The sequence below is a fragment of the Rhamphochromis longiceps genome, unplaced genomic scaffold (genome assembly GCF_057381845.1).
Source record: "Rhamphochromis longiceps isolate RC_006_pf unplaced genomic scaffold, R_longiceps_female_GT1.1 unmapped_scaffold_4, whole genome shotgun sequence".
Classification (NCBI taxonomy): Eukaryota; Metazoa; Chordata; class Actinopteri; order Cichliformes; family Cichlidae; genus Rhamphochromis; species Rhamphochromis longiceps.
In genome coordinates this window covers 1,077,842-1,104,002 of record NW_028187224.1, presented here as the reverse complement: position 1 = coordinate 1,104,002, position 26,161 = coordinate 1,077,842, and the positions used below count along the sequence as shown (strand labels likewise).

At 41.2% G+C, this 26,161-nt stretch overlaps 1 protein-coding gene and 1 long non-coding RNA gene across 2 annotated transcripts in view; one reads left to right on the top strand and one right to left on the bottom strand.

The window, feature by feature from the left end:
* The first annotated feature begins 1,134 nt into the window (after positions 1 to 1,134).
* LOC146640617 (uncharacterized) lies at positions 1,135 to 12,563 on the top strand. Its single transcript, XR_014910000.1, has 4 exons — positions 1,135 to 1,482; positions 8,555 to 8,660; positions 11,483 to 12,078; positions 12,404 to 12,563. It is a non-coding gene; the product is annotated as an uncharacterized LOC146640617 (long non-coding RNA).
* Positions 12,564 to 24,406: 11,843 nt separating this feature from the next.
* LOC146640616 (protein NLRC3-like) overlaps positions 24,407 to 26,161 on the bottom strand; it is a 25,485-nt gene continuing 23,730 nt past the window's right edge. The window contains exon 11 of the mRNA XM_085399927.1: positions 24,407 to 26,059. Coding sequence (XP_085256053.1) covers positions 25,536 to 26,059 — 524 coding nt within the window. The 3' untranslated portion in view covers positions 24,407 to 25,535. The remainder of the gene's footprint in view (positions 26,060 to 26,161) is intronic.

The following is a 26,161-nucleotide window of genomic DNA, read 5'->3' as shown; positions in this document are numbered from 1 at the left end:
CAGAAGAAGAACAACACTGGATCAGATTATCTGGACGTGTTTGACAGGGACAGTGTTCATGTTCATGGACATCAGGACAAAAACAGACGATGGAAACCTGCCAGATTTGAGCTAAACTGCTCGTTTCCATGTGTAGTCCCTGGGAGGTCACATGACCAACAAAGACACACAAGCTGTGTCCCAAAACGTCGGCTGCATCCTCCGGAGGCCGCATTTGAAGGCCGATGACGTCACAGCCAGGCGACGAAGGCTGTCCCGATTCCTCGACTCCTTCAAATGCGTCCTTCATTCCCCCGAGTTTGAAGGATGGGTCGGGTGTGTCCTTCGTGGCCCACCATATCCCAGAATTCATAGCGCGGCCCAGCCAAATTTCAGCTGCCAACAATGGCGGCCGCTACTAAGTTTTAAAATTTAACGAGGGAGCACTACTTACTTACAATGAATTCCTTACACTATATAATTTTCCCGTCAGTGTTGGGGAATTCTCAATGGTGCTTGGTGCCATACCCTCAGGGACTTTAATGTTATATAAAAACACTGACAGCTCAATATCTGCCTCAGTCACTCTCCCTGATCCAGCTGAGTCAGCAGTGGGAAAAATCTGCTTTTCACAGGAACTTGGTAACAGCAATAAGAGAATACGTAGTTTATTCCAAGAAGATCTCATGTCTCTCCCATATATAGAATATCTTACTGGAACCGACATGTTCCAGATATCACCTGGAAGACAGTCTGGATGATCCCATAAATATCTAATTGTGAACAAGGTGAAGGAAATCTCATATAAAATTCTTCATAAATGTGACCCAGCCAGTCACTATATGGTAACATTTAAAAGAGACATAAATACTAATTGAACTTTCTGTGGGGATCATCCAGAAACTGTGGCACATCTCTTTTGGTTCCTCTACACAGAGATTCTGGAAGAATTTAGCAGTTTTGTTATTGTCCATATTTTAAGGGAGTTTTCTTTACGATGGAAAATGTTTTATTCTGTTTCTTTAAGTTCCCCAGGAAGAATGATAAATGTTTTTTATAAAAAATATTTGTTAATACTTTTAGCTATTTTATATCCATAAATGTAAGTTTATTAATAAAACACCATATTTCTGCCTTTTTGTACATACAATCAATTTCAGACTCAACCAACAAAAAGCCTCTCAGAACAATATTTATATGTTGATTTTTTTCGCCTACTCATATCATCATTTTTTTACTCCTGGTTCTGTATGTTCATGTTCTGTTCTTTTGTAAACTTCATCTGTTTGTATGTTGTATACTCATTGTGTTTCAATAAAGTTCGATTTAAAAAAAGGTACGTTCTAAACGAAGCTTCAGACGTCACTGATCACGTGACTCTGGCCAAACGAATCAAGCCTCGACACGGTGCTTCTGAAGCAGCGCGTTGATCTTTCTGACACACGCACCGGAGCGTCAGCTTCAAGCGGACCATCACTACGTCTCACATCTAAAGGTGTCAAGGTAACTTTGAACTGAGTTCAGTCAATCTGGAGTTTTTCCAAGTTTTCTGTTGCTCTCTGTGAGAGAAGAGCGTTAAAGGCGGGGCTCTCCAGAGTCCAGCAAAACAGGAAACCACAGCTGGGTGTGTGTAAGTGTGCAAACCAATAGAATGCATCGTGGTGGGGGGGGCATCACGGGCAAGAAAAAAATAAAATAATCGGTCGTACCCATGCTTCCCCGACGTCATGCCAGCGCATATTGGGAAATTCGTAGGCACCGATCGGTTTTCTATCAGCCATTTGCTGGGAGTAAGGGCGCCCTCCGTTTGCGAGGTGCGCCTGCTGCTGGCGGCACAGGGAGGAGAGGGCGGGGCGGCGGGGAGTCTCTGGCTGGCTGGAGCGGCATCTAATAACCAACTCGCAAAACAAAATAAAAACAACAAACAGATATTATGATACAGACTTATAATCTGCACCCATGTTTTTTCTACATTCTATAAAGTGAGCGCGAGAGCCCTCGGTGCGCCTGCGCGCTGCTGAAGTCAAAGTAAACTTTATTGTCATCTCCGCTACAGACAGTCCAGCATATAGAGAGACGAGACGACGAGGCTGCAGTTACAGCGGTGCAAGTAAACAAACAATAAATATAAGAAGAGTAAGAAAATAAATCTACACTTTAGGACTCGGGGTAAAGGATCAATAACAATTAAAATTTATAATTTACAGTTTGATGATTTAAAGTCTCACACAACCCGTCAAAAGGGGCGGGGCCGGCTGCTTCCAAGTAGAGCACATTTCATTGATAATGATGTAAATCCAAGCCCATCATGGATTCACGATCTGAATCCTGGGTTGTGTGAAATCCCAGAAATCAACCTTAGACAAAGTGAATCTGTGAACTAAGGTGTAGGTCTGTTAGGCAGGGCCGTGCAGAGAGGTTTAAAGGGGCGGGTGCTCAAAGTTAAAAAGGGGCAGAGGTGTGGACTCGAGTCACATGACTTGGACTCGAGTCAGACTCGAGTCATTAATTTTATGACTTTAGACTTGACTTGAAAAAATGTTCTAAGACTTGTGACTTGACTTGGACTTTTACACCAATGACTTGGGACTTGAATTGGACTTGAACCGGTTTACTTGAAAAGACTTGATATTTTACCCCAAATATAAAATTTAACATGCATATTATATAGAGATTGAAAATGTGACGTCATTCACGGGTAGAACCGCAAAGGATTCTGGGAACTCGTGGCAAGCGGTACTAGCGCACGCAGGCTTTCAATTAAAATCAGTTATACAGCGATAAAAAGAAACACAAAAATGTCAAGAAGCCGTTGTATTATTAACTGCAATAGCCGGTCGCATGACAGCCACGGGAAGCCGACGGGTAAAGAGATCGGTTGTTATCGGATTACGTCGTTGAAGAGAAATTGTTCATGTTTCCGAAGTAACAAAGACGCGACGGATGGCCTGGATTGCAGCCATTCAAAGATAAAATATAACGTCCCAGAACACTCCAGCTCACAGGTTAGTCTGCTCCAAGCATTTACACGAAGGTCAGTGTTTTTTAGTAGTTAATACGTCACTTTCATAACATAACTGGTGATATAGGTTACAAGCAAGAACAGAAATTGTCGCGCTATGCTCCTTTATTTATTGTGCATAAATAGTGAATTGTCCTGACACAATATTGTGTTTCGCTTCTGTTATTATGGTACATTGACAAAAACATATACTTTTATTCACAGGATAAAACAGGTTTTTTGTATCACTAATTGCCCAGTACGATTACAGCATACAGTATTATTGTCACTGCTACATTTCTGTGATGGGTACCAGAAATTATTTCCACTACTAATGAATTACCATTGAGCTCAAAGGTCCTATTAATAAACGGTTAAGGAATGTGTATTTATGACGACAATTTGTGAGACTGGTAAACTTATGATACGTACGATGGTCTTTCGTTCTACACGGTGCATTTCAAGGTCCTGCACCCATCCGTCGGTAAACTGTACCTGGGCTTGTTGCAGTGACCTGAAGTTACTAAACTTCATGAGTGTGTGCACTCACTCCAAGAACCGTATGATTATAAATATGCATATAAATATGCTACAATGAGATAGCTGACTTCATCTAACTAGCAAATGTTGTCCAGGCTACGTTGGCGATACAGTTTTTTTTAATGTGTATGATATTTTTGTCATGCGATTTTAAAGCCGGTCCTACAACCGCATCCAAGAATAACATGCAGCTTATCTCAGAACTGTCGGTGAAAATTATTCTTGGAGCTAGGTTTAATTGAGCTGCATTTTAAAGAGGTGCAATTTCACAATTTGTGTATATTTTCTAAGTTCACTATTTTGTCATGTGTTGAGAAAAACACAGATTTAAAAATTACATGGTCTAATATTTACATTTAGCATAACTGCAACATTATTTTTTCGTTTGTTTTTTTTAAAGACTCGAAAGGACTTGAAATTCAAAGTTTCAGACTTGTGACTTGACTCGGACTTTTACACCAGTGACTTGAGACTCGACTCTGACTTGCCTGACATTACTTGAGACTTGACTTGAGACTTGAGGATAAAGACTTGAGACTTACTTGAGACTTGCAAAACAATGACTTGGTCCCACCTCTGAAAAGGGGCACATTGAACCAGGCTGAATAACAACAACACACTTTCATCAAGAATCTAATATGGGCAACAAGGCAAAGCAAACGTAGCCGATGCTTTACCTGATGGGTACAATGTTGCTGTTGAGGGGTTGCTGTGTGTAACCTGGACGTGTGTCCCTCTATCTATAAAGAGATGATCTATACTGCTCGCCCAAGTGCAATGTCTACAATATCCGAATCTAGGTTTGGGAAGGAGATTGGCGGTAGCAACTCTGTAAGAGCAATGAGACTTCCAACCCACATAACACGCACGACCACAGGCTTGTGAAACAAAGTTTGCTTTATATATTTCCTTTTGGATCAGTTCCCTTTGCTCATCCTCAATGTAGGGATACCTCCAAATGCAGTAACCATCTCAAATGCATCACAAAAATAATTGAAACAATCAAAATAGATGTAAGACAAGAAACACAATATTTCAACACCCCAAAGAAAAGGAAAAAGAAAAGAAAATAGCATGTGAGTGTCCAGTTCCTTATGGTGTCAGTTTATTCAGTTACCCACTGTCTTGGGTTAAGAACTGAAAATGACCTGAATCTCAGGCGGAGAAAAAGTAGCAAAGAAAATGATAAGGTATCTCTCAGGTGGGCTTCCTTTTGTTTTTTCCCTACCGCCCTCCTGGTACGGCAGGCATCAACGTGTCGGCGTCCTGACACAGAGAAGGCCTCCACAGCAGCAACAGTGTCTTAGACCCACGATACCAGCTCCTCACTTGGCACCCATGGAACTGTACCTCAAAAAAAAAAACCAGTCTGCACACAAATACGCAGAATGTTAGATGTCCACATTCCTTAAATGTCCTTGTTCCTAATGTCCTTGGTTCTTTTGAAATATTAAAATAAATTTGCATCTTGTGACACATTAAAAGTAAATACACCGTATTACTGTGCATCACCCGCAGTTACAGTAACAGCACAGCTATTGCACGTGAACTGCGCATAAGCACTTAGCTGGCCGCGGCTGAACTAGCAGGCCCAAGAAAGTAAAAACATTAGACACTCATAATAAACAAAACTGTCACAACATTGCAATACTATGAAAACACATCTTAAACATCATTAAACACATTTACTACTATTCTGACTGGTTAGTTATTTTTTCCAGTGCATTGAACTGCAATAGCGGTGCTAAGTGAGCTAGGCTAACTCACCAGAATAGTTCAAAAAGTTCAAAGAAATACTCCGACTCCTTTCAGGTAGGTACCCGTCTGTGGTTCACCGCTAACGACAGCTCTCTCACAAATGTTAATTAAACCTCTTTCCTCTCTTTCAACTGGAAAAAACCGTGCTCCGCGGCAGCATGGAGTTTTTCCTTGCCGTCCTTTTTCCTCTACACCACACCTTCACGCGCACGGAGCTGCAGATGGTGCCTTCAGGGCAAGCCCGGAAATTAAACTATCAGACAAGGACTACGATGCATTCAAAGAACCCTGTACTTCTGATTGCTGTAAATCTTACCAGGGTTACATGTGGATAGTGCTGGAGGGCAGGGCTGTGTTGGTCTGAGACTGTAGACAGTAAAAAGTCCACAGGAGAGATGGTAGCTGATTAAACAAGTGTCGTGAGATAATAACTAAATGCAAAGATTGGTGACAGCGCTTGGAACCATAAGGCAACAAAAAACTGTGAGAAATAATTTAAGCTCTGCCTGTGAATCACTCTTTGCTTCTCTTCTTCCTTCCATCCCATCATTTCATATATCACTCTGCACTTGCTGTCTATGTGAGAACAAGGCACAACTTGCTATTGCAATAAACTATAATCTAATTATCCACACCTAACAACTCTTACACTTAATCTAAAATAAAATGATGACAGAAAAATGTTATAGCCCTGCCTTTAGTAGCCTCACACAGCTCCTGCTGTTTCCTCCTCATGTCCTTACCAGCCATGTCTGCACAATGTTATATCATGAGTAATATGTTTTTAAAAATCCATCTAAATAAAACACACACATGCACGCACACACAGTGACATTTTAGACCTTCTTCAGAATACTGTATATACTATGAGCATCATGGTGCTGATCCAGAATCCTTACATTATTATTCATTATTAGAGCTACTATAATAAAGCAATGAGGAGGGGGAAGTAATAAATATGAAATAATGTATTTATGATGATTCCATTTGTTTCACTATCCACTCTGTGCAGGGCAAAGCTTATTACATGTTTAAACTGTAGAGATACAATCATTTTACTGCTGTAAAATCCAACTTTTGTCTTATTTAAAATATAAATCTAATATAATCTGCTTCTTAATGTATGTTCTTTAAAATACAGCGTGTGTTTTTAATATATTATAATTATAATAATGCATAATTATGTGGACATGCATATTAGATCGTTTTTTAGTGAAATATAATCCCTCCAGAAAGGCAGGAAAAGCCCGGAAACTTACTTTAAAACTAAATATGTTCCCTAAAACAGTGACAGAGCTACAGACCCATGACAGCCTTACACAGGTAGCCAGCAGCTGTGACCAGCACTACTTGTGCAGTTAATAAAAGGACAGGTAATGTTTGTCGCGCTGTTGCACACACAGCACGCTCGTTTGTTTCTGTTCGTCAGTTGCAACAAGACAGCTTACCAACATGTACGTAATAAGCTAATACTCCTGGGTGCTACACACTACAGTGTGCGCTGTACACCTACTTACTGGTTGTGTCGCATCAGTCTGTGTCTCTGAGTTAACTTGTGTTTCTCCTACAGCTCCGGACCGCTAAAAATGCGCGTGCTCTTTGTGAGCTCGTTCCCGGCTCGTAACCAGCGCGTTCTGCCGTCAAGGGCGATCATTGGTTAAATGTGATCATGTGACTGATGCAAGCCAGATCCTTTTATTTAGCAAAACTATGATTAATAGTTAAATATTATTGTTGAGGGGCACAGACAGGACTCCGCACGCACACACACATAAAAAAATAATAATAATAATTAAAAAAAAAAAAGTTGCTTCAACAAAAGGGCACCTTGGGCACCCATCAGGAAAGGGGCGGGTGCTCAAGCCCCTCTAGCCCCCCCCCTCTGCACGTGCCTGCTGTTAGGTTAATTGTGCTGATCCTCGGGTTGGGGGATTTGTGTTTGTACTGGAGCGCAAAATTCAAACCAATGGAAGTTGGATAACAAAAGTTCAAAGCCATCAGGTGCTCAGGTTAGAAAAAAGAGAAAAGATGCAGGTAAGCAGACGTGTGATTGGATAATGGCAGCTCATCCTGAACCAATCAGACTAAACTCCAAACAATACATTATGTTACAGATTTTAATATTAATTAGTCATTGTTACTTGTTGATTTGTCCTTTTCTCATTGTGTGACGAATTATGACGACTGTTTGGTAGCTGTTATTGTCTCTCTCTCTCTCTTCATGTGTGTTTCTCTGGTGAAACAATAGTTTTGTGTTAATGTTAGGGCTGCACGATTTTGCATAAAATGAGAATCACGATTTTTTGGCTTAGAATTGAGATCATGATTCTCTCATAACAATAAATAAACATAAAACAACAAATGTCTCACGTTTTGTTGTTGCAGCAAAATGTTGTCCTGCTTGAAATTCCGTCTCCACCGTTGCTCGACGCTGCGTGTACAGAGCAGGTAGTGCAACAATAGAAAAATAGTTGCGGGACGGCACTGTGTAGCGTTTGTCTAGGGTGTTGATCGTTTTCCTAAATCCCTCGTTTTGCACAGTGTTGATGGAGCCATATCTTTGGTCAGGTGATAAGTGATAGCCTCCGTGATGTCTTTGTGCCTGCGGGAGTTCGACGTGTATAGGGAAGCGCTGTATAAGGTTCCCGTTATTGATGTTTGGGTGGTTGACCGGGACGGATTTTCTCCTGTCACTTTCTCGTCATCCCTGACGTGCTCTCCGTTGTTTTTTCCCTGCTAATTTTAGCATCACACGGCACAGCTTCTGTATCACGTGGTATAAGGCTCCGCCCTTGTCATTTGTTGAGCAGGAAGAGTGAGCGCTTGGTTTCATGCAGAGTACATCCCGGATCAAAATGTGAAGTTTTACAAATCACCACTTCTTTAGTGAATATCATTTCAGTCTCAGACAACCTCGTTTCTCTTACAGAGGTTGAATGCACCTTCTGCGGATGGCGGTACCACACAGTGTGCGTGGACTTCCCCTGCACAGAAGGCAACTACAAATGCTGTGAATGCTAAATAAACAGAAACAAATGATCCCTGTTGTCTTTGCTTGATGATTGGTTTGAGTCTTGACAATCCACATTGCTGGCGTTGCATCTTTCAATGCCAGCAATGGCAGGTATCAGTGCTCAAACCTTTTGTGTTTGTTTCCAACAAGTTGCCCACCTCGGGAAACAAAAATGTGTTCTTTTACTTGTCAGATGAACATATGAGACACTTTGACTCTTCAGTGCAGTGTGGAGCCTAACAAAGATCTGTTTTGTGTCCCAGCTGATCAGCAGGAGGAGGAGAGTCTGACGGAGCAGCAGAGGAACATTTTCAGCTACTTGGACTCAGCTCAGCCACTACAGAGGAAACAATGAGCTCAACACAGAAGGTGACAGACAGAGCAGGACCATATGACCAAAGATATTTATCACCATATACATTTGAACATTTGCCATAACGATGTAGCTGACGATAGAATTGACACCAGACAAAATACTTTACAGCTGCACAACTTTATTAAAAACCCATCAATGTATTTTCACTGAAACAAGCAGCTGTTGTTTATGTGCATTAAAGTTATATAAAAATGTAACAGTGCAAATGCAAATTCCTCGCTGACAGTTTAACCAAAAGGCGTTTCCAGTGGAAACTGGCCGACACATCCTGAGCATAACCATGTATAATATCCACTAAACTTCAGAAGAGGTTATACAGTCGTGGCCAAAAGGTTTGAGAATTGCATAAATATTGGAACCTGGAGAAGTTGCTGCTTAAGTTTTTATAATAGCATTTTGCCTGCACTCCAGAATGTTATGAGGAGTGATCAGATGAACTGCATCGTCCTTCTTTGCCATGAAAACGAACTTAATCCCCAAAAAGCCTTACCACTGCATTTCATTGCTGTCATCAAAGGACCTGCTGAGACCATTTCAGTGATCGTCTTCTTAACTCAGGTCAGAATGTTGGCGAGCACGAGGCTGGAGATCATCATGGCTGTATCCTGATTCAGGTTCTGCAGCTTTAAAGTCCTCAAGGGCCGCGTACTCAAAGACCGCTAAGGCCGAAGTGCGAGGCTCGTAGGCTCGTGAAATGGGACGTCTAGCCTCCGTCGCGCTGCCCAGGTTGCCTAGCAACCATGATACTACCAGCTGGAAACGTTTCATACAGCTTTGTTTGACAGAAATGAAGGAGAACATATTTAGTTCATTTGTTTCTACATGAGCTCTGTGTGATTTGATGAGTATCTGAGGCTGAGACCACAGGACTGTGAAACATGATTGTTGGGCTTCATTTCTGTGCTGCTGGCTCTTCCTCCTCCTCTTCCTCACACACTGCTGAGTTTGTCCTGGTGGATCATCAGGGCTGCAAAGCCTCACAGATGATGTGCAGCAGTGGCTCCCTCAGTCTGTCCTCACTCTGGACACTTGCAGTCGTCACACATGGAAATCAAATGTGTGATAAGCTGCAGGATTCAAACACAAGTGTAACTTATAAACACATGTTCATACTTTTATTCCACAATCAGAGAGAAAGAAACAGAGAGAGTGCAGGACAGACAGACAGGTGACAGTCTCAGGTGTACACACTGCTACACAACAGCACCAGAGAAGCAGGATTTAGTGTTTGTGTTATTACGAGTGTAAACAAGAAGAGTTCCAGATGGTGCAGTGGACACATGTGTGACTGCTGTGATTAAAGCATCTTTCTTTCAGCTTAACGAGTGAACCGTCAGCTCGTTCAAACACACGTTAAAGTGCGTTTGGCTCGACACCACCGAACAGAGGCAGCAATATAACACAGCTAACATTAACAGTGCAGTGAATCCTGCTTGTGCCGTGATGTTCAGGACTGCAAACCGAGCAGCATCACTGACTTTCAGCTTGTTGTGTTTGTGGATATATGACTGACTTTAATTATCCACAAAATCATCACATTCTCTGTCAGATGAAGGTCGACTATTGAACGGCGTATATTTTAAAGGCTTTAAAACCAAGTTAACGCTGAAAGTACAAACATCACTAATGTCACATGAGTCTGCCGACAAGGCATAGCTATGGCTATGAAATGCTCTTTGTGTATCACTTCTTCATTATGAAAGATGTCATTAATGCACTAGTAATGTCTCATCTGGAGTATTGTTCAATCATTTGGTCAGCAGCTAATAAGACAGATCTTAACAGACTTCAGTTAGTCCAGAATAAGGCGTCCAGATTAGTGTGAAGATGTTCATACTATACTAATATTGATAAAATGCATAATAACCTTTCTTGGCTTCCTGTACAGGCTAAAATATTCTATGGCTTACTTGTAGTTCTAAAGAAAGCAATTCTGTTAAACACACCACATTTATTCTGCTCAGCTGCAGTATCCAGATGAAATACATCATCATATTACACAGTTTTCAACAAGCTGCAATTTAGTAAATGCTCGAGTTAAAAGTAACGTTTTGTAAAACTGTTACATTTAGAGCAACTTTTAAGTGGAATAAGTTGCCTTAAAAAATTAGAGAATTATTCAAAACTTCAATGAGCACTTAAAAGCCGATTTACAGAGCTTTTAGTTGTTGTAAATATTGTAAGACATGATTTGTTTTTGAAATTTGTGTAATGTGCCTCAATGTTATTGATATTATTATTATTATTATTGATTGCTTATATTTGAACAATTGTGAAACCTCACTGTGGATGTAAGAGTGAAATTATGTGGATATCTTGAATCCACTTTATTGTGTAATATTTTATGTGAGTATTTGACGGAAGACGAGCAACATCTGTTGTGGAAGCTAACGGGGTTCCTTTAGAATAAACAAACATAGGATTTATTATCACTGAATAATTCTGTATAAATCTATACAAATTATAGAAATATGTAATAGGAAACAACAAAATAATCTAAATTATAAAAGTGTGTGTGTGTGTGTGTGTGTGTGTGTGTGTGTGTGTGTGTGTGTGTGTGTGTGTGTGTGTGTGTGTGTGTGTGTGTGTGTGTGTGTGTGTGATTTTAGTGTTTGAACAGTCATGAATTATCTTTAACAGCAGGTTGGATGTAATGTGTTAGAACTACCAGCAGGTGGGGATAAGAGACCTTTAAGGTGTTTGGTGCCACGCTCCACCTTCAGGTTTAAAACTAGTGTTAATGGAGTTTGAAGTTTGAGTTTGTTCCACGACTGCATTTCACTCACTGCCTCTGTTTGTATCTCTGTCACTGCAGGACCAACATGGAGCCAGAAGTCAGCGCTCTCAGGAGGCCGACAAACCTCACAGAAGAAAGGGAGAGAAAAAACACACCTGTGACGAGTGTGGGAAGGGTTTTACTGTGAGGGCTAAACTAAAGCGGCATCAGGTCATCCACACTGGAGAGAGACCGTTCAGCTGTGACTTGTGTGGAAAGTCTTTTTCCTTGAAGGGTTCCCTAAAACACACCAACTCATCCACAGTGGAGTTAAAGCGTACAGCTGTGATCAGTGTGGCAGAGCTTTTACTGACAGTAGCAACTTACAGAGTCATCTAGTTACCCACTCTGGAATTAAGGCATACAGCTGTGACATCTGTGGAAAAACTTTCAGCCAGAGAGGGAACCGAAATACACACCTATGCATTCACACCAGACATGATGTGTACTGCTGTGAACAGTGTGGCAAAGAGTTTACAACAGACGCACAGTTACAACGACACATGTTTACCCACACTGAGGAGAGACCTTATCGATGTGACCTGTGTGAGAAGACTTTTAAATCTCCACGTTACCTGAGAGGACACCAACAGATCCACACCAGAAAGAGACTCTACAAGTGCAGCTACTGTGAGGTATGTATTTATATTGTTATCTTGTCATTTTAGCCTGACTGTTTGGAACAACTCTGCTCATTAAACTGTGTTAGCATGTTAGCAATTCTACTGCATGGAAAAGCAGCTCTGAGTGATTATTCAGATTTTCCTTTCAGTTATGATTTTAGTATTACTGTAGTATTATGGTGGTAGTATTGTAGTTATTGCAGCCCAGTAAACTGAGTGTGTTAACTGAAACAGTCAAATGTAGTTGGACGTCTGCAGAGATGCTCTTTATTTCAGGCGACGTTCAGGATACAAATGTTGAAGGACTGACTTACACTGTCTTTGTGTCTTTGTTTAGAAGCAGAGCGACACAGATGGATCCAGTTCTCAACCCTGTCATCACTGTGGTGGTGGGAAAGACTTTCATTGTGACCTCTGTGGAAAAACTTTCAGTCGGCAAAAGACCCTAAAAAGACATCAACGTAGACACACTGGAGACAAACTGAAATACTGCAAAGAATGTGAGAGAAGCTTCTCACAGTCAGGTCATCGTAACATTCATGAACGTACACACATGGAAGGAAACTACAGCTGTGACCAGTGTGACAAGAGCTTCAGGAATCTCAGTTCATACTCTGCACACAAACGATCCCACGTTACTAATAAACTGTTTCACTGTTACCAATGTGCCCAAACATTCACCTCATTGTCTGCTCTGTGCAAACATCAGCGCGATCACTCAGGGCTGAAATCACTCCCATCACTGGATCACAGTGAATCTGAAGACACAGAAAGATCCTCTGGTTTCTGTGTCGGACTCAAAAAGCTTGAGATCAGGCTCCACAGAGTTCAGATAGAATCATTTAAACTTGTGTTGAACTGAACTGGTTGCTGGGCTGAACTTCTACATAATACAGATCTACATGGGATCTTCTTTTCTGTTGTTTTACTGAGTCAGTTTTGTCCTTTTTTCTCTGTCCTGGTTTTGCTCGTCTGTAAATGATTGAAACTCAGTCAAATAGTTCATTGTTCTCCAGCAAAACGGTTTGGAAACTCATGTTTAACCTTTAAAACTCTGACATGTTTTAGCACACAAGGCTTCATCGGGGAGTTCACTCATGATTGGACCATGAGAACAAAGGTTTTTAGTTCTTTCAAAGAGAGTCTTGGAGATGTTTGATGTTTCTGTTTTTCTGAAACCACCTGAAAGAAAAACTATGTTTCTTGCTTTATATAGTGTGGAAGTTTTTAATGTTTCTTCATCTGTGATGTTCTTGAATGTGTTCACGTGAAGATGGTACAAATAAACTGTCCTTTCAGCTTTAGCTCCTAATTTATTCATTATTTATGGATGTAGCACAGCAGCCGTCTCTTGATTAACACATGGAGGGCTCGGGATCTGATGGTGTCGTCTCCCTAATTTGCCCACTCAGTAAATCTCACTCATGGCCAAGAAATTGAAATAAACCTTGTTTCCCTGCTGGATAGTGATCCACTGTAACTCTGCTCCTCCTTCCTGTTTAGGATTTCTGTGGCTGAAGTAAAATTCCCTCCATCCATCACTTATCCCAGCTAACCCAAAGTGAAATAAAGTTTTGCTGGTCTTAAAAAAGCATTACAATAATGGGCATTACCAATGCAAACTGAATGATACAGAAGATGAAAGAAGAGACTTTGATCAGTTAATAAAGCTCATGATCTGGATTCATTGTGGCTGCTACACAGATACTTCTGGGTCACTTCTCTCAGTTAGGAACCTTCCTCACCAAACTGACTGTTGGACCACACCCCTGGTTTCATGAGAAATTGTTTCAGCCATGATTTCTCTTCCTGTATTTCAGAGTAAAGACTGAAGTGACAAATGGAAGCATGTTTAAAAAACACAATGTGAGAGACGTTGAGGTCCTTAGAAGTTACCCTGGGTTTTTCTGTCACCCTGCTAGATGTTACACACCTTGTTATTGGACTGATTTCTACTGCTGGACTACTCCTGCGGAGAGTAACAATACTCTTACTAATTAGCTCCCTTTCACACCTTTGGGGATATTTATTTTTGTGTTTGCAGCGCTGTGAGCCAGAACAGCGAGAGAAAAATCTGCAACAGCGACGAGCCGAATGCTTACGTGAATCGCAGCAGCTGCACATGTGCTACGCTGAATTAGAGGATATCTTTGCTCTGGATTTCTATTTCTACTTTTTCATTTCTATATGATTCTTCTTGCATCTAAACAAAGATGATTCAATTTGCTAAATGTTGATGGCTCTTCGTGCTCAGGTGTAAATGAGACGTAATATTTGCTCTTGGTTTGGTTCTCCTGTACAGAACCTTGCAGTACAACAGAAACCTAAAAACATTATTTGTAGTTGTTATTCTTAGTTGTTCTGCTGCCTAAATACCACAGGGTCTGATTATGAAGTTATTGAGCTGCACATACTTTACGACCTGCTTAAGTTCGAGGTCACAGCGTCTGTAGAGCAGCTGGAACATAATGAAGTCTACAAGGTTAAAGTTTTCTCTTCAGTTATTGTTCTTTCTGCTGCTTGGTTTGATGGAGCTGAGAGCTTTTGTTTTTATTATTGTTATTATAATTATCATTAAGATTTTACTCTCTAGAAGCTTTAAAATAGTGTTTGTGTTTGAAAAAATTGATTTAAGAATTGAACAGAAACATCTGTCCTTCTGAAAATCGCCCAAAGGCACGGAGACAAAGTCAAAGGATGCAACCTGTAACTTTCTCTTCCTTCATGTCAGGACCATCATCCATGATTTATATAAAATGCATATAGCAACAGTAGCACTTTAGTTTGGACTTTATGATTTCTGTAACTGGAAAATATTATTTTGTTTAAAGACAGAAGTGACCGCATAGTTGCAACATCAAAGGGAAATATTAATTAATTAGCATCAAGTATATTTGTTGCTTAAGCGTTTGCACTATAACTTAAGTAGGATTATAACTTTTAAGGAAGGAAAGATTTCAGATATTTAGTTCACTGTTTCAGTTATTTTATATGAAATTTAAATATTTACGTTGGTCAAATATGATGCTCTAAATCAAACAAAAGTTTGAAAATAAATGATGTATTTTTAAATGCTGCAACAAATGTTCACAAAAAGTAACTATAATTAAAACCAGTTAAACAAAATCAAATGTTTGAATCATGCTTAACCAAATGCCAGGCTGGAGAGCTGAACCTAAAGTATACGTAGAAAGATTTCAACATCTGAGCAGTTTTTAATGTTTTTATCACATATAAATGTCACAGCAGTGGGTCCTGGCCCAATGCTTTGTGTTTTTGGTTTTCTTTGACTCTTGTTTTTCTTGGTTTTTGTTCTTCTTATTTATCAGGCTCTCAGTAATCTTAGTTCTCCCTCCCTCAGTGTTCATTTCAGCCTGTGTTTAGTTTCTGTTCCCGTGTCCCACGTTTCATCGTTTCATGTCGAGTCAGCCCTGTCTCTCTGTTTCCTGTGTCTCCCCAGTCAGCCCCGCCTCCCTCGGGCACTCATGTGTGATACAGAGTAATAAACCTGACTACATTTGCTACACTCTCTTTATTACCTGTTACTTTAAAATTCATACACTAATTATGTCTGCCCATCTCTCTAATGTGAAGGTCAAAGGTCAACATCCCAGTGACATAAGAATAATCCCAAAGGGGCAAAGGCAGCGGTTAATTTAGCACATTTAGCATTAAGGGTACAGCAAGGATATACTTTTACTTATTGTGGCAGGGGTGTGGTCTCTGGCCTGCTGCAGTGGAGGCTGGTGGCGGGACGTTGGACGGCACAGGTGAGGGTGATGGAGCTCATGACTCTCCCCTTTATAGTGACGGAGGAGCCTGGCGTGGGGGAAGCGTGTAGTGGAGGAAGCCGAGGAGAGAGCTGGTTTCTGGCTACAAAGACGGCGTCAAACCAGAAAAGATTGCTTGTGGTCAAATAATGTGTAATAATAATGAAATAAATAGGCCATTGGGAAAAACGGGATTTTGAAATAAAGACTGACTTTGAAAAAAGGACATTTTGGATTAAAAATGGCTGGGAATAAATAAAATGCCTCAGGAATAATCTCTGTTATTGTGAAAAATAATGATCATGAAATAATATTTCACAATAATAAGTAAATTTATATAGCAGAATGCAATATATTTCACAATAATGAGCTTTTTTTCAAAATGTGTTCAATTATTTCACAATATCATTCTCACATTACATATCTGTGTCTTATTTATTCACATAGTTATTTATTTCATCATGACTTATTTATTTATTTAATTTTGAACACTTTGGAGTTCCATATGGTTGTAGTGGGCTTGTAATGTAAATGTGTCTGATTAAATGTGACATTAATGCTGACGCTGCATCAAACCCTGATAAAACAGTTCTATTAGTGGGTCTGTGTGATCAGCATCAGTGGGTTAAGCTGAGGCCTTGCAGTTAAAGCTGTTTGTGTGACGCCCTGACCTCCTGTGAATGAAACAGCCAATCAGATCCATCAGAGAGAGAGCAGGAAGTGTGTGTTTGTGACAGAACAAGGAAACAGTGATGATGATGAACATAAAGGTCCTCTGATGTTTCCTGTTACAGTAACGCTTGTTCATCTGTTGCTCTCCTACACTTTCCTATAAATAAAGGAGAAAAAGTCCGTTTAGTTTCATTTCCTACAGCTCAGAGTTACACTTCACATTCCTGCTGTCACATCAAAAAGCTTCACTTTGGTCCAACATCTACATGTTAACATGAAACACAGACAGACTCAGAACATCTGGAACATCTGCACTTTGACCCAAACTGTTATAGCAGGATATTTTCTGCATATTTCTTATGTTGGACCTGTTTGAACTGTAAACGACCTGTAATCATCTGTAAATGGTGTGAGACACACTGAGGCCACCTACAGGGCAGCTGGGGAACAGCAGGGATCTGAAATCATACGAGACGTTAGTGAGTGAGAAGAACAAACGGACTTAAGATGGCTCGAAGTGATCAAAGTTGATCTAAAACAGAAGATAAATCCACTGATTCTTTGTAAAGTTCATCTGCTGCTCACATGAATCCATGAAAGATTTATTTCACTGAATGTTTCTTCAAAGCTCATTTCAACCTGTTGAAGTCATGAATGAAAGTGCAGACTGAGAGTGGATCACATGATGTTTGAGGTGTGTCATGTGACATGTTCAGTATTGTCACACATGTCTAGATTGTCCCTGATATCATAGCTGCTCAAACACTGATGATTATATTTGAAGAATTATTCCTGATGGCAGCAAAGTTTGAATGGAGCTCTCTGTCTGTGCTGATTTGTCGCCCTCTGGAGGTCAAAGCACAAACCTACAGGGCAGCTGGGGAACAGCAGGGATCTGAAATCATACGAGATGTTAGTGAGAAGTTAGAACAAACGGACTTAAGATGGCTCGAAGTGATCAAAGTTGATCTAAAACAGAAGATAAATCCAAAGCAGCATCAGATGAATGTTACCATTTCCAGTTACGGTGCCCTTCATCTAATATGGAAATGTGTTGTTTTTTTTTTGCCGTGTTGTTGTTCTTCCTATTGTGTTTAGGCCAGAGATGCTCTTCAAACAGCGGACAGACATGACCACATTACAAGAACATGGTGTGAGTCCGATTTGATATTCCAGTCAACGCTGAGAGACCTTAACCAGGAAGTCAGAGGTCAGCTGATGCTGCGAGCAGGAAGTGAACCAAGGGAAAGGTCCACTCTACTCAATCTCAAAGAAAATATGCTGGTATTTGTTGATGTTGATGGTACAATAAAAATATATAATATAATAAATAATAAAATATCATGTGATGATGAGATGTGTTGTTGGTGTTTGTATTTTCTGTAAATGTCTTTTTTAATGTAAATGCTTTGTTCCAGACGGACAGGGAATCAGTTGCTGTACGATGACATCATCTTGATGTTGACGAGGAGGGCGAGAAAAACTAGTTTAGTCCTGCAGATGGCGATCTTGCACCGTGTTCAGAGAGCCGACACTTTGATGGTGCTGCTCTACTCAGCTTACTTTAGCCTGGGTTGGACTCTATATGAGCAGCTTCCACTCTGGTTTCACTCTTAAACACACTTGTTTGATTTCACTTGTAAAAGTTGAAGAATAAATATTTTATTACAAAATTATTTGTTGATGCATTTTTTTAGGGTCAAATATCTTGTTTGATTTGAGGAATGAACTGTTAGGGTGGAAAAAGTGAATCAGGTTAAAATAGTGGTGCTTTATATCAGTGAAGATGTATAATGTAATTTAAAATGTTGATGATGGGTTGTAGTGGGCTTGTACTTACAAAACTGCCTCATTTTATTGGAACGATCCACAGTTGCATCCATTCACGGATGACATCTGACATCATTTGACATCTGGTCTGAACACGTTTGTACACAAGATGCCTCAGTTCTGGATGTTCCCACAGACTCCTCTGTGCACCTAAAGAAAAGGTCAAGGGTCAGCAGCACATGTAGTTGGGACAATTCTTCAGTCGCACAAACTACACAATGATTTTCCTCCAATGACGACTTTTCACTTGCAGAAATGGTCCTGTGTGATTTCCAGGCTGTGATATAAAAACTAGTTCCTAATGGCAGCGACTCACTCAGTAAACATGTGTTTCCTTCACCAACCTCACACACAGATCCAATAAGATCAGGAAGTGGGCAGTATAGTACAATATGTGTTATTCTGTGCTGCACTGCCCAAACTAAAGATCTGCTGAAGTGTTGGAAATGATCCAGATGTTTATTTTGGACGATACAGCAGAAGATCAGACATGAAAGTGGAGATAACACAGAAGACCTGCAGCAAAGGTCAGAGGTCAGACTGGGCCCCTGGATTCAACAATGAGCCAATGATCATCAAGCAGTGACTAAAGCAGAGCCCTGACGTTCTGACATTCATCACACAGTCAGAACAAATGTCTGCTGATGACTTCATCTCATGAAACGACTGATAGATGTCAGTTCATTGATCAGCTGAGCTGCTGATCTTCATCGTCACAGAAACATTCAGCTTGTTTCAATCAGTAAACAACTCCCACTACTCCCAGTTTGAACTGTTCCCACTCAAAATGCTGTGAGAACAATGATCATTGTAGAACTTCACAAACATCACGTGTTGTTTTCCACATGTAAGATCAGCAAACACACAGAAACTTCCTGTTGCCACACACGGCCTCTAAAATCTCTTCCACGCTTTCTGTCTGAAGTCCACTCTCTGTGTCGGATCCACAGGAAACAACAAGATCTTATTAACATGGTTTTCAATGTGTCTCCTTCCAAAAAGTCCAACCAATGAACAAATGTGTGTATTTGTGGAGGCCGAACAAAAGCATGACACATTTCTCTGTTTCTATAAACTGGAGTCAAACACAAACATGAAGAGTTTCACTGACAGACTCCAAAATGCCCCCACAGTGGATCAAAGGGAAATCCTACAGTGTGGCCAGAGACTCTTAATGGCTCCAACATCAACACATCCACAATGTTGGATCCAGTTCTGCCTCACAGAGTTACTAAGACACACCCTCTGCCAGCATCACAACAGCTCCACCTGCTCCACCTGCCTCCTCAGCATCTGTACACCTGAAGAGAAAAGAAAGGCTCCAACAGCTCAAATCTACAAAGGATTCATGAAGTTTCATCCAACAATAACATGTTTGCCTTCCACAGTGTGCTGTTAGACACCACTGTACCTCTGCCATTTCAAAAAGAGCAGCTTGGGAACATTTTGGCTCCAAACACTTTGTGTTTAAGTTCTTTGTTTTCTTTGTGAAGCCGACAACATCTGGAGCTTTGTGACTCATAGAAACATCATTTTGTTCTTTAGATGACAGCAGATTGGGACTGAATAATCAATCACTATCAAACCAATAAAGACAAACATGCTGATTTTACAGGAACTTTGTTGGAGAAGCTGCAAAGACATGAAACTGGTGGAGATCCCAAACCAGTTGATAGTGCTGGTTATTCCAAATAAAGCTGTTTCCCTTTGAGATGAAATGACTTTGTGTCCTGATATATAATAAAGATGTTGTTGTTTTTGAGCCCCTGTATTAAAAGTAGTTTAAAGTCAGCTTGAGTTTGATGTCTTTATGTCAAAGCTGCTCATGATGTTGAGCTGCTGATGGAATAAAAACAATATAAAAGCATGTAGTCCAGACTTAAATGTAGCCTGTTGTTAGCTGAGGTCCACACACAGTGTTTGACAGTGTAAAGTGTGTGAAAGGGCTGCTGGTGGAGCTCACTAGGATGAGCAGGTGACCACGAGGTGGAGAGCAGCTGGCCTGGCTTTGACCCGGGCCACGCCCCCTTTCTCTCTGCTTTGCTGTCACTTATCTTCACTGCTCTGTCCAATAAAGCTGAAAAAGGCCCCGAATCAAAGAAATCTGCTGCAGCCTCTGAAACGTCTTCTGTTTCCTTCCCGACGGCTTTTTCACCGTCAGCCCATCAGACAGTCCAGCAGCATTTATGATGATGTCATGATGTTGAAGAGGCTGCTACGGTGGCCTCCCATGACCCCCAGCCTCATCACAGCTGAGATGCAGACATTTGAAAACATTCAGCAGACAACTGAATAACAGTCCAACACAACAGTCTGTGTGCAGACACACACTGACCTTTCATAGAGTCAAACACAGCTGGTTGAGTCATTTCTCTGTGAGTCTAAAGTGAATCTAGTATTTGAAAGTCCACTTCCTGTATTTGTTGTTGAAGACTTCTTCAGCTTCTTCTCAAGGACATCAGCTGCTTGTTTGGCAGCAGAGGCAGTTAAGAAGCTTCCTGAAAAACACTGAACAGTGAGTTCACTGTGGCATATGACAGATTCAGCTTTCTGTGTGCAAATGTGTCTGTGTCGACCTTTCAAATGCTGTTGAATCCAAAACATCAGCGGCTCCTCGGCTGCTCACTTCATGCACTTCTGTCTGTGTGACAGTCCAATGACATCACAGCTGTTTCCAGCCCCAGTGTCTCAGGACTGGACACCTTTAAACATGTCGAGGATCAAACAGCGTCCAGCTAAACACACATGAAACTATCAGAGCTGACAATCATTCCAATAACATCTAATGGTTCATGTATGTAGACACAGGACTACAAGGAAATGGCTCTCAGCATCTGGCTGTGGGAACACATGAGTCCCTGTTTGTGTTCAGATTGTGTGCATGTTTTAGACGTGTGTCACATGTAGAAACACAACAATCCCACAATGACACACAGATGTGTTTGACACAGCTGTGCAGCTGTAAGTTGTTTCTAATGATTCATTGAAGCTCTTCTAACATTCTGGAGACGATCAGTACATGAATCTGTTCAACACGACAACAATTTGACTTCAGTGTGAACGTTTGCATTAAATAACCTTCTTCATCCAGCTGACAGCATCTTCATCCTATGATGTGAACAGTTCCTCCTGTTGATGACAAACCTCTGACAGGATCTGCTTGAGGAGCTTTTTCATGTGCAGCTCTCTGAGCTCAGGGCTGAGCTGCTGTTTCATCTTTAAGAGCTGCTGCCTCCTCGCCGGACTTGTTCTCCTCTTCTTCTCCTAATGACACCATTTCTGCTTCATATAAAATTCAATAAAGATGCTGACATGTATCTGTAGCAACAACATCATTGAATCTAGAACAACTGGAGCCAAACCAGTGGCTCTGCTGGGATCACTGGTGAGCCAACACTTCCTTGTTGATGCAGATTTCAGGGCTTCCTTTTGCTCCTCCGTTATAACTGTTCTCTCTTCTCAACACATGATGACACAAAGGAATCAGCAGTGACAAAGATGATGCTGAAGAGAAGCACACACTTCACACATATAACAGACCAGTGCAGTTACACACACCTCTGCTCGACATCAGGCCTCAAACAAAGACACAAAACACTAACTTGACTCTAAACAGAAGAAACGAGCAGCTGTTTCTGTTCTGTGCTTATTTATATTTGACACACATGCTTCTCTTTGTGCAAACACACATCGCACTATAAGGGTAACCTCGCACACAATGATTGGACAGCACAGTGATGATGCTGGGAGATCCTATACGCAGCAACACAGAAACACTGAGAACTTTAAACAATGATGGAAAGTGTTATAAATGACTTGTTGGCCTCTGATCTGTCACAAACAGCTGAAACGTGTCTCTCATGAGTCACATGAAGGTTTTTGACAGAAAGGACAAAAAGTAGCTGCAGTCAGTTTGTGTCATTTTTATATTTATTCATCTGGGAGAAAAATCTGAGGGACATTAAAATGTGTTTTCAACAGAGACAAGAACATGAATATAACAGAACAGGTAAATGAACATGTTTCAAGTAAACAGCTGGACTGATCAGGTCCAAACACAGAGTGATAAACTTGTCAAACAGCTGTCATATCTTTATATAGAAGCTCTTTATAAATGCTGCTCACTGCAGTCTGTTTACTAATAATGTCAAAGTGTTAGAAACACAGAAACATCAGAATGGTCTTTGTTCACAGAAACCTGTCTGGGATCCTTTGTTGTTCTTTTGATGCAGAGTTACATTATAAATATAAAGAGTTATTTCAGAGTCTCATCAGTTTTCCTGCATGTCTTTATTTAACACATCAGCAGGGCTGAAGCTCTCATGTTAAACACACACTGATCTATGGACACGTTCATGTGTTTCTAACAGAACCAGGCTGTTATCAGCCTGCACTAACATTATGTCACACACACTGAATGTAACAGTGACAGTTTACATCATCACACAATCAGCTGTGATTGTTTCACTGTCATCAAACGAGTCAACAGGAAGTAGAATCAATAGAAACCAATCATTTACTGACAGCATGTCTGATGGAAATAAGTGCAGATTATGTATGAAGTCTAACTGCACACAGTAACTGTGTTACAATAAGGACTTAACAGCGCCCTCTGCTGGAGTGTTTCAGTACTGCGTTAACTAGAATACACCACCTCCTCCTCACACCACCTGCTACAGCTCTACTCTTCTATGACTACAGTCATCCACAGCACTGATGTGAGGTCACATGGTTCATATGTAAGGAGCACAGCTGACCTCAGGTCAGTTTAATGACTGTGAGCAGCAGCTGTGTTATTGTCACTGTGACAGGGAGACACTCTCAGACACAGCGCTCATGTCAGCTTGTTCTCATGCAGGAGGATCAGGAGCTCCATGTTTGTCTTTCTGTTTGAATCATGATGTGTTTGTGCCATCAGAGTCTGTCATGAGTACTCAGGGTTTCACAGCAGCTCTTCTGGATGCTGACGAGGACTCCAACCTCATGTTTCACCTCTCTGAGCTTCTGATGTCTGTGAACACTCGTGTTTCTTCTCTGGGCTCATCTGGACAAAAACACCTTTCTGTGTTTGGCTGCAGCCTCATTCTGACTGACAGGAAGTGTGTTATCCATGAGCTGCACTTCTGTGAGGAAGTTTCCTGCTGTGTTTCCTGTCTGTGGACAAACACGAGTGTTCCAGCTGAGGACTTGGTTCCTTCCACCTGTCCATACAGGACATCACGCTGTCTGCAGCTCTGTAAATGCAGCTCCAGGTCCTTCCACGTGCTGCTCTGTATTTGTGCAGTTTGTAGTGTGTCCTGGGAAACGTAGCACACATGGTGTTCTTCTGCTGTTTCCTCCTTTCACTGAGTGTGAAACACTGACGCTGTGCTGTTGTTCACAGAGGGGAGCTGATTCTAGCTGCAGCTGGACTCTGTCATCTAACTGAATGTGTTGGTGCTGATCACGGGGCTCTGAGGGGGGAGCAGCAGGAGGACTCTGGATGCTGACGTCAGTGTATCTGTGGAAGCTCCCACAGCGTGTCTGTCATTCAATATTGTGCTGTATATTGTATCTATGCAAAGATGAACAGACTGTGTGTTCACTGGTCTCTGTGCTGCAGCTCTGATGTCATCATCACTCCCTCCTCCACCCTCAGCAGTCCCAGCATGCTGCTGTGGTGCACCCCACCCTCACTCTACACCTGAGCCACAGACCACACCCTCCACCTCAATATACACCACAGTTTTCTCTGCTGTGGAAATGAGATCAGGAGGAAATCATGATTATTATTATTTAATAAACGCTCACATTAATGTGGGCTTATTTGTTTCATATTAGAAACATTAGTTGAGTGTTTTTAGTATAAAATGGTCAAAGTTCCTCTTTTGGCTCCTCCCCTCACCTGTGGATGGACGGTGCTGTTACCGTGGTGACAGCTTGGATGTGTTTCAGTCCTGCCTGGTTATCACTGCAGGAATCTTTCACATTTATTACAGGTAATAACTCTGATTTTTCTGTGTATTATGAACCAAATGTATCCTGATACACACAGAGATGGATGAGCAGAGGTTTTTTTTGCAGTTTATGTAGTTACTATGGACTTAATGCATACATATTATTAAAATTAGGGCTATAACAGTTGTATTGATGTATAGCAACTTGAAATGCTCCCACAAATGGCTCCACAGCATGTAAAAATATAACAAAAGCTCTGGCGGACTTGGTTCTGTGGTCAGTCTTAAAGGGTGAAGTTAAACTCTGTAATCTTCACTGTGTCACAGAGTTCAGTGAGTCCCGTTATTCACAGTATCAATCAGATCATCAGAGAACAGCTGATCAGCAATCAGTGGTGCCAACAGCGCCTCCTGTGGTGAGAGGATGCAATAATGCAATGTAGCATTTTTCCACTCAACACTTGCAGTCATGGAAACTGTCTGTTGGATCTGTGTGACGTTGCTTTCTTGGTTAGAGTTCCTCACAAATGTCCAGATGATTCTTCTAATGAGGCGTCGACCATGTTTGCAGCTCTTTGGAAGAAAACGTCGCCCTTTGCCATCCTTACTTTTCTTTGACTTCTTCAAATGCAGCTGAACTCCAGCTGGTATTTTCTTGGACTTTGCAGCTGTTTCTGGTCATCAGTTCATTCCTGCAAACCTCTGAAGCTGAACAACAATGATGCTGCATTGCTGGCTGATCCCAAAAGGTTGATTCTGTTCATCTGGACGTTTTCAGAAACGTTTGCTCACTGATCAGGTGACTTCTTCAGTCTCAGCTGACTGCAGCTTTACAAGCTTACAAACAGCACATTTGCACAATGACTGAAAGCAGCAGCACCTGATATATATGATACTAATATAATACATATACATATATAATCCATACTAATGATGAAGGAACTGAGCTCACAGTCCATTGTTCATTCAGTGAACTACTCAGTTTATTTTGGGCCTCAGAAATGCTCACTCTGTTTGTACATCACTGTCAGCAATAGACTCATTCTGCTGTGTGGACAGGAACACATGTGACATCACTTCCTGTTTGTTTGTGACTGAAGAAGTTTACAAGGAATCATTTAGAAGAGTTTCAAACATCAACTGATTGAATCCATGAATCTGAAAACGTGTTTGTGAGTGAAAGAGACAGACATGTACAGACTGAACTATCTGTTCAACAGTCAGAGTGTTTCTGTAACAGGAGACACTCTTTACACTCCACTCAGCACAGGGACACTGAGCCACCACGACCGACTGTAAACCCAGGATAAAGAGTTTGAGTGAATGTGGTGTTGAAGGTGTGGAGGTGGATCAGAGTGTCAGAGGAGACTCTGTAGAAGGACAGAGTGCCAGCAGGACAGTCCACATACACTGCTGCTCTGTTAGAGACGGAGGAGGAGGAGATGGATGTTTGTCTCTTATTGTGCCAGACATAACGAGGACCATCATCAGTGCACTCCAGACTCCAGGACTGATCATTGTCTCCAAACAAACAGTCATAACTGTCTCCTTTCCTTCTGATGCTTCTGTAACTCACTGATATAAAAACTCTTCCTCTCCACTCGACCTCCCAGTAACAGCGACCAGTCAGACCATTTCTACACAGCAGCTGATAAACATCATCAAATCTGTCTGGATGATCAGGATATGACTGAACCTCCTTCACACATGTCACCTTCCTGTTGTTGTCAGACAGTTGGAGCTTTGTGCTCACTGTGTTTGTGTCGATTGTGAGTTGACAGGAATCTGATGGAGAGAACAAACACAATCCAGCTGCAGTTATTGATCCATCATCTGTTCATTGATTGACACTTTGATGATGACTCCTGACATGATGAAGATGGTTGA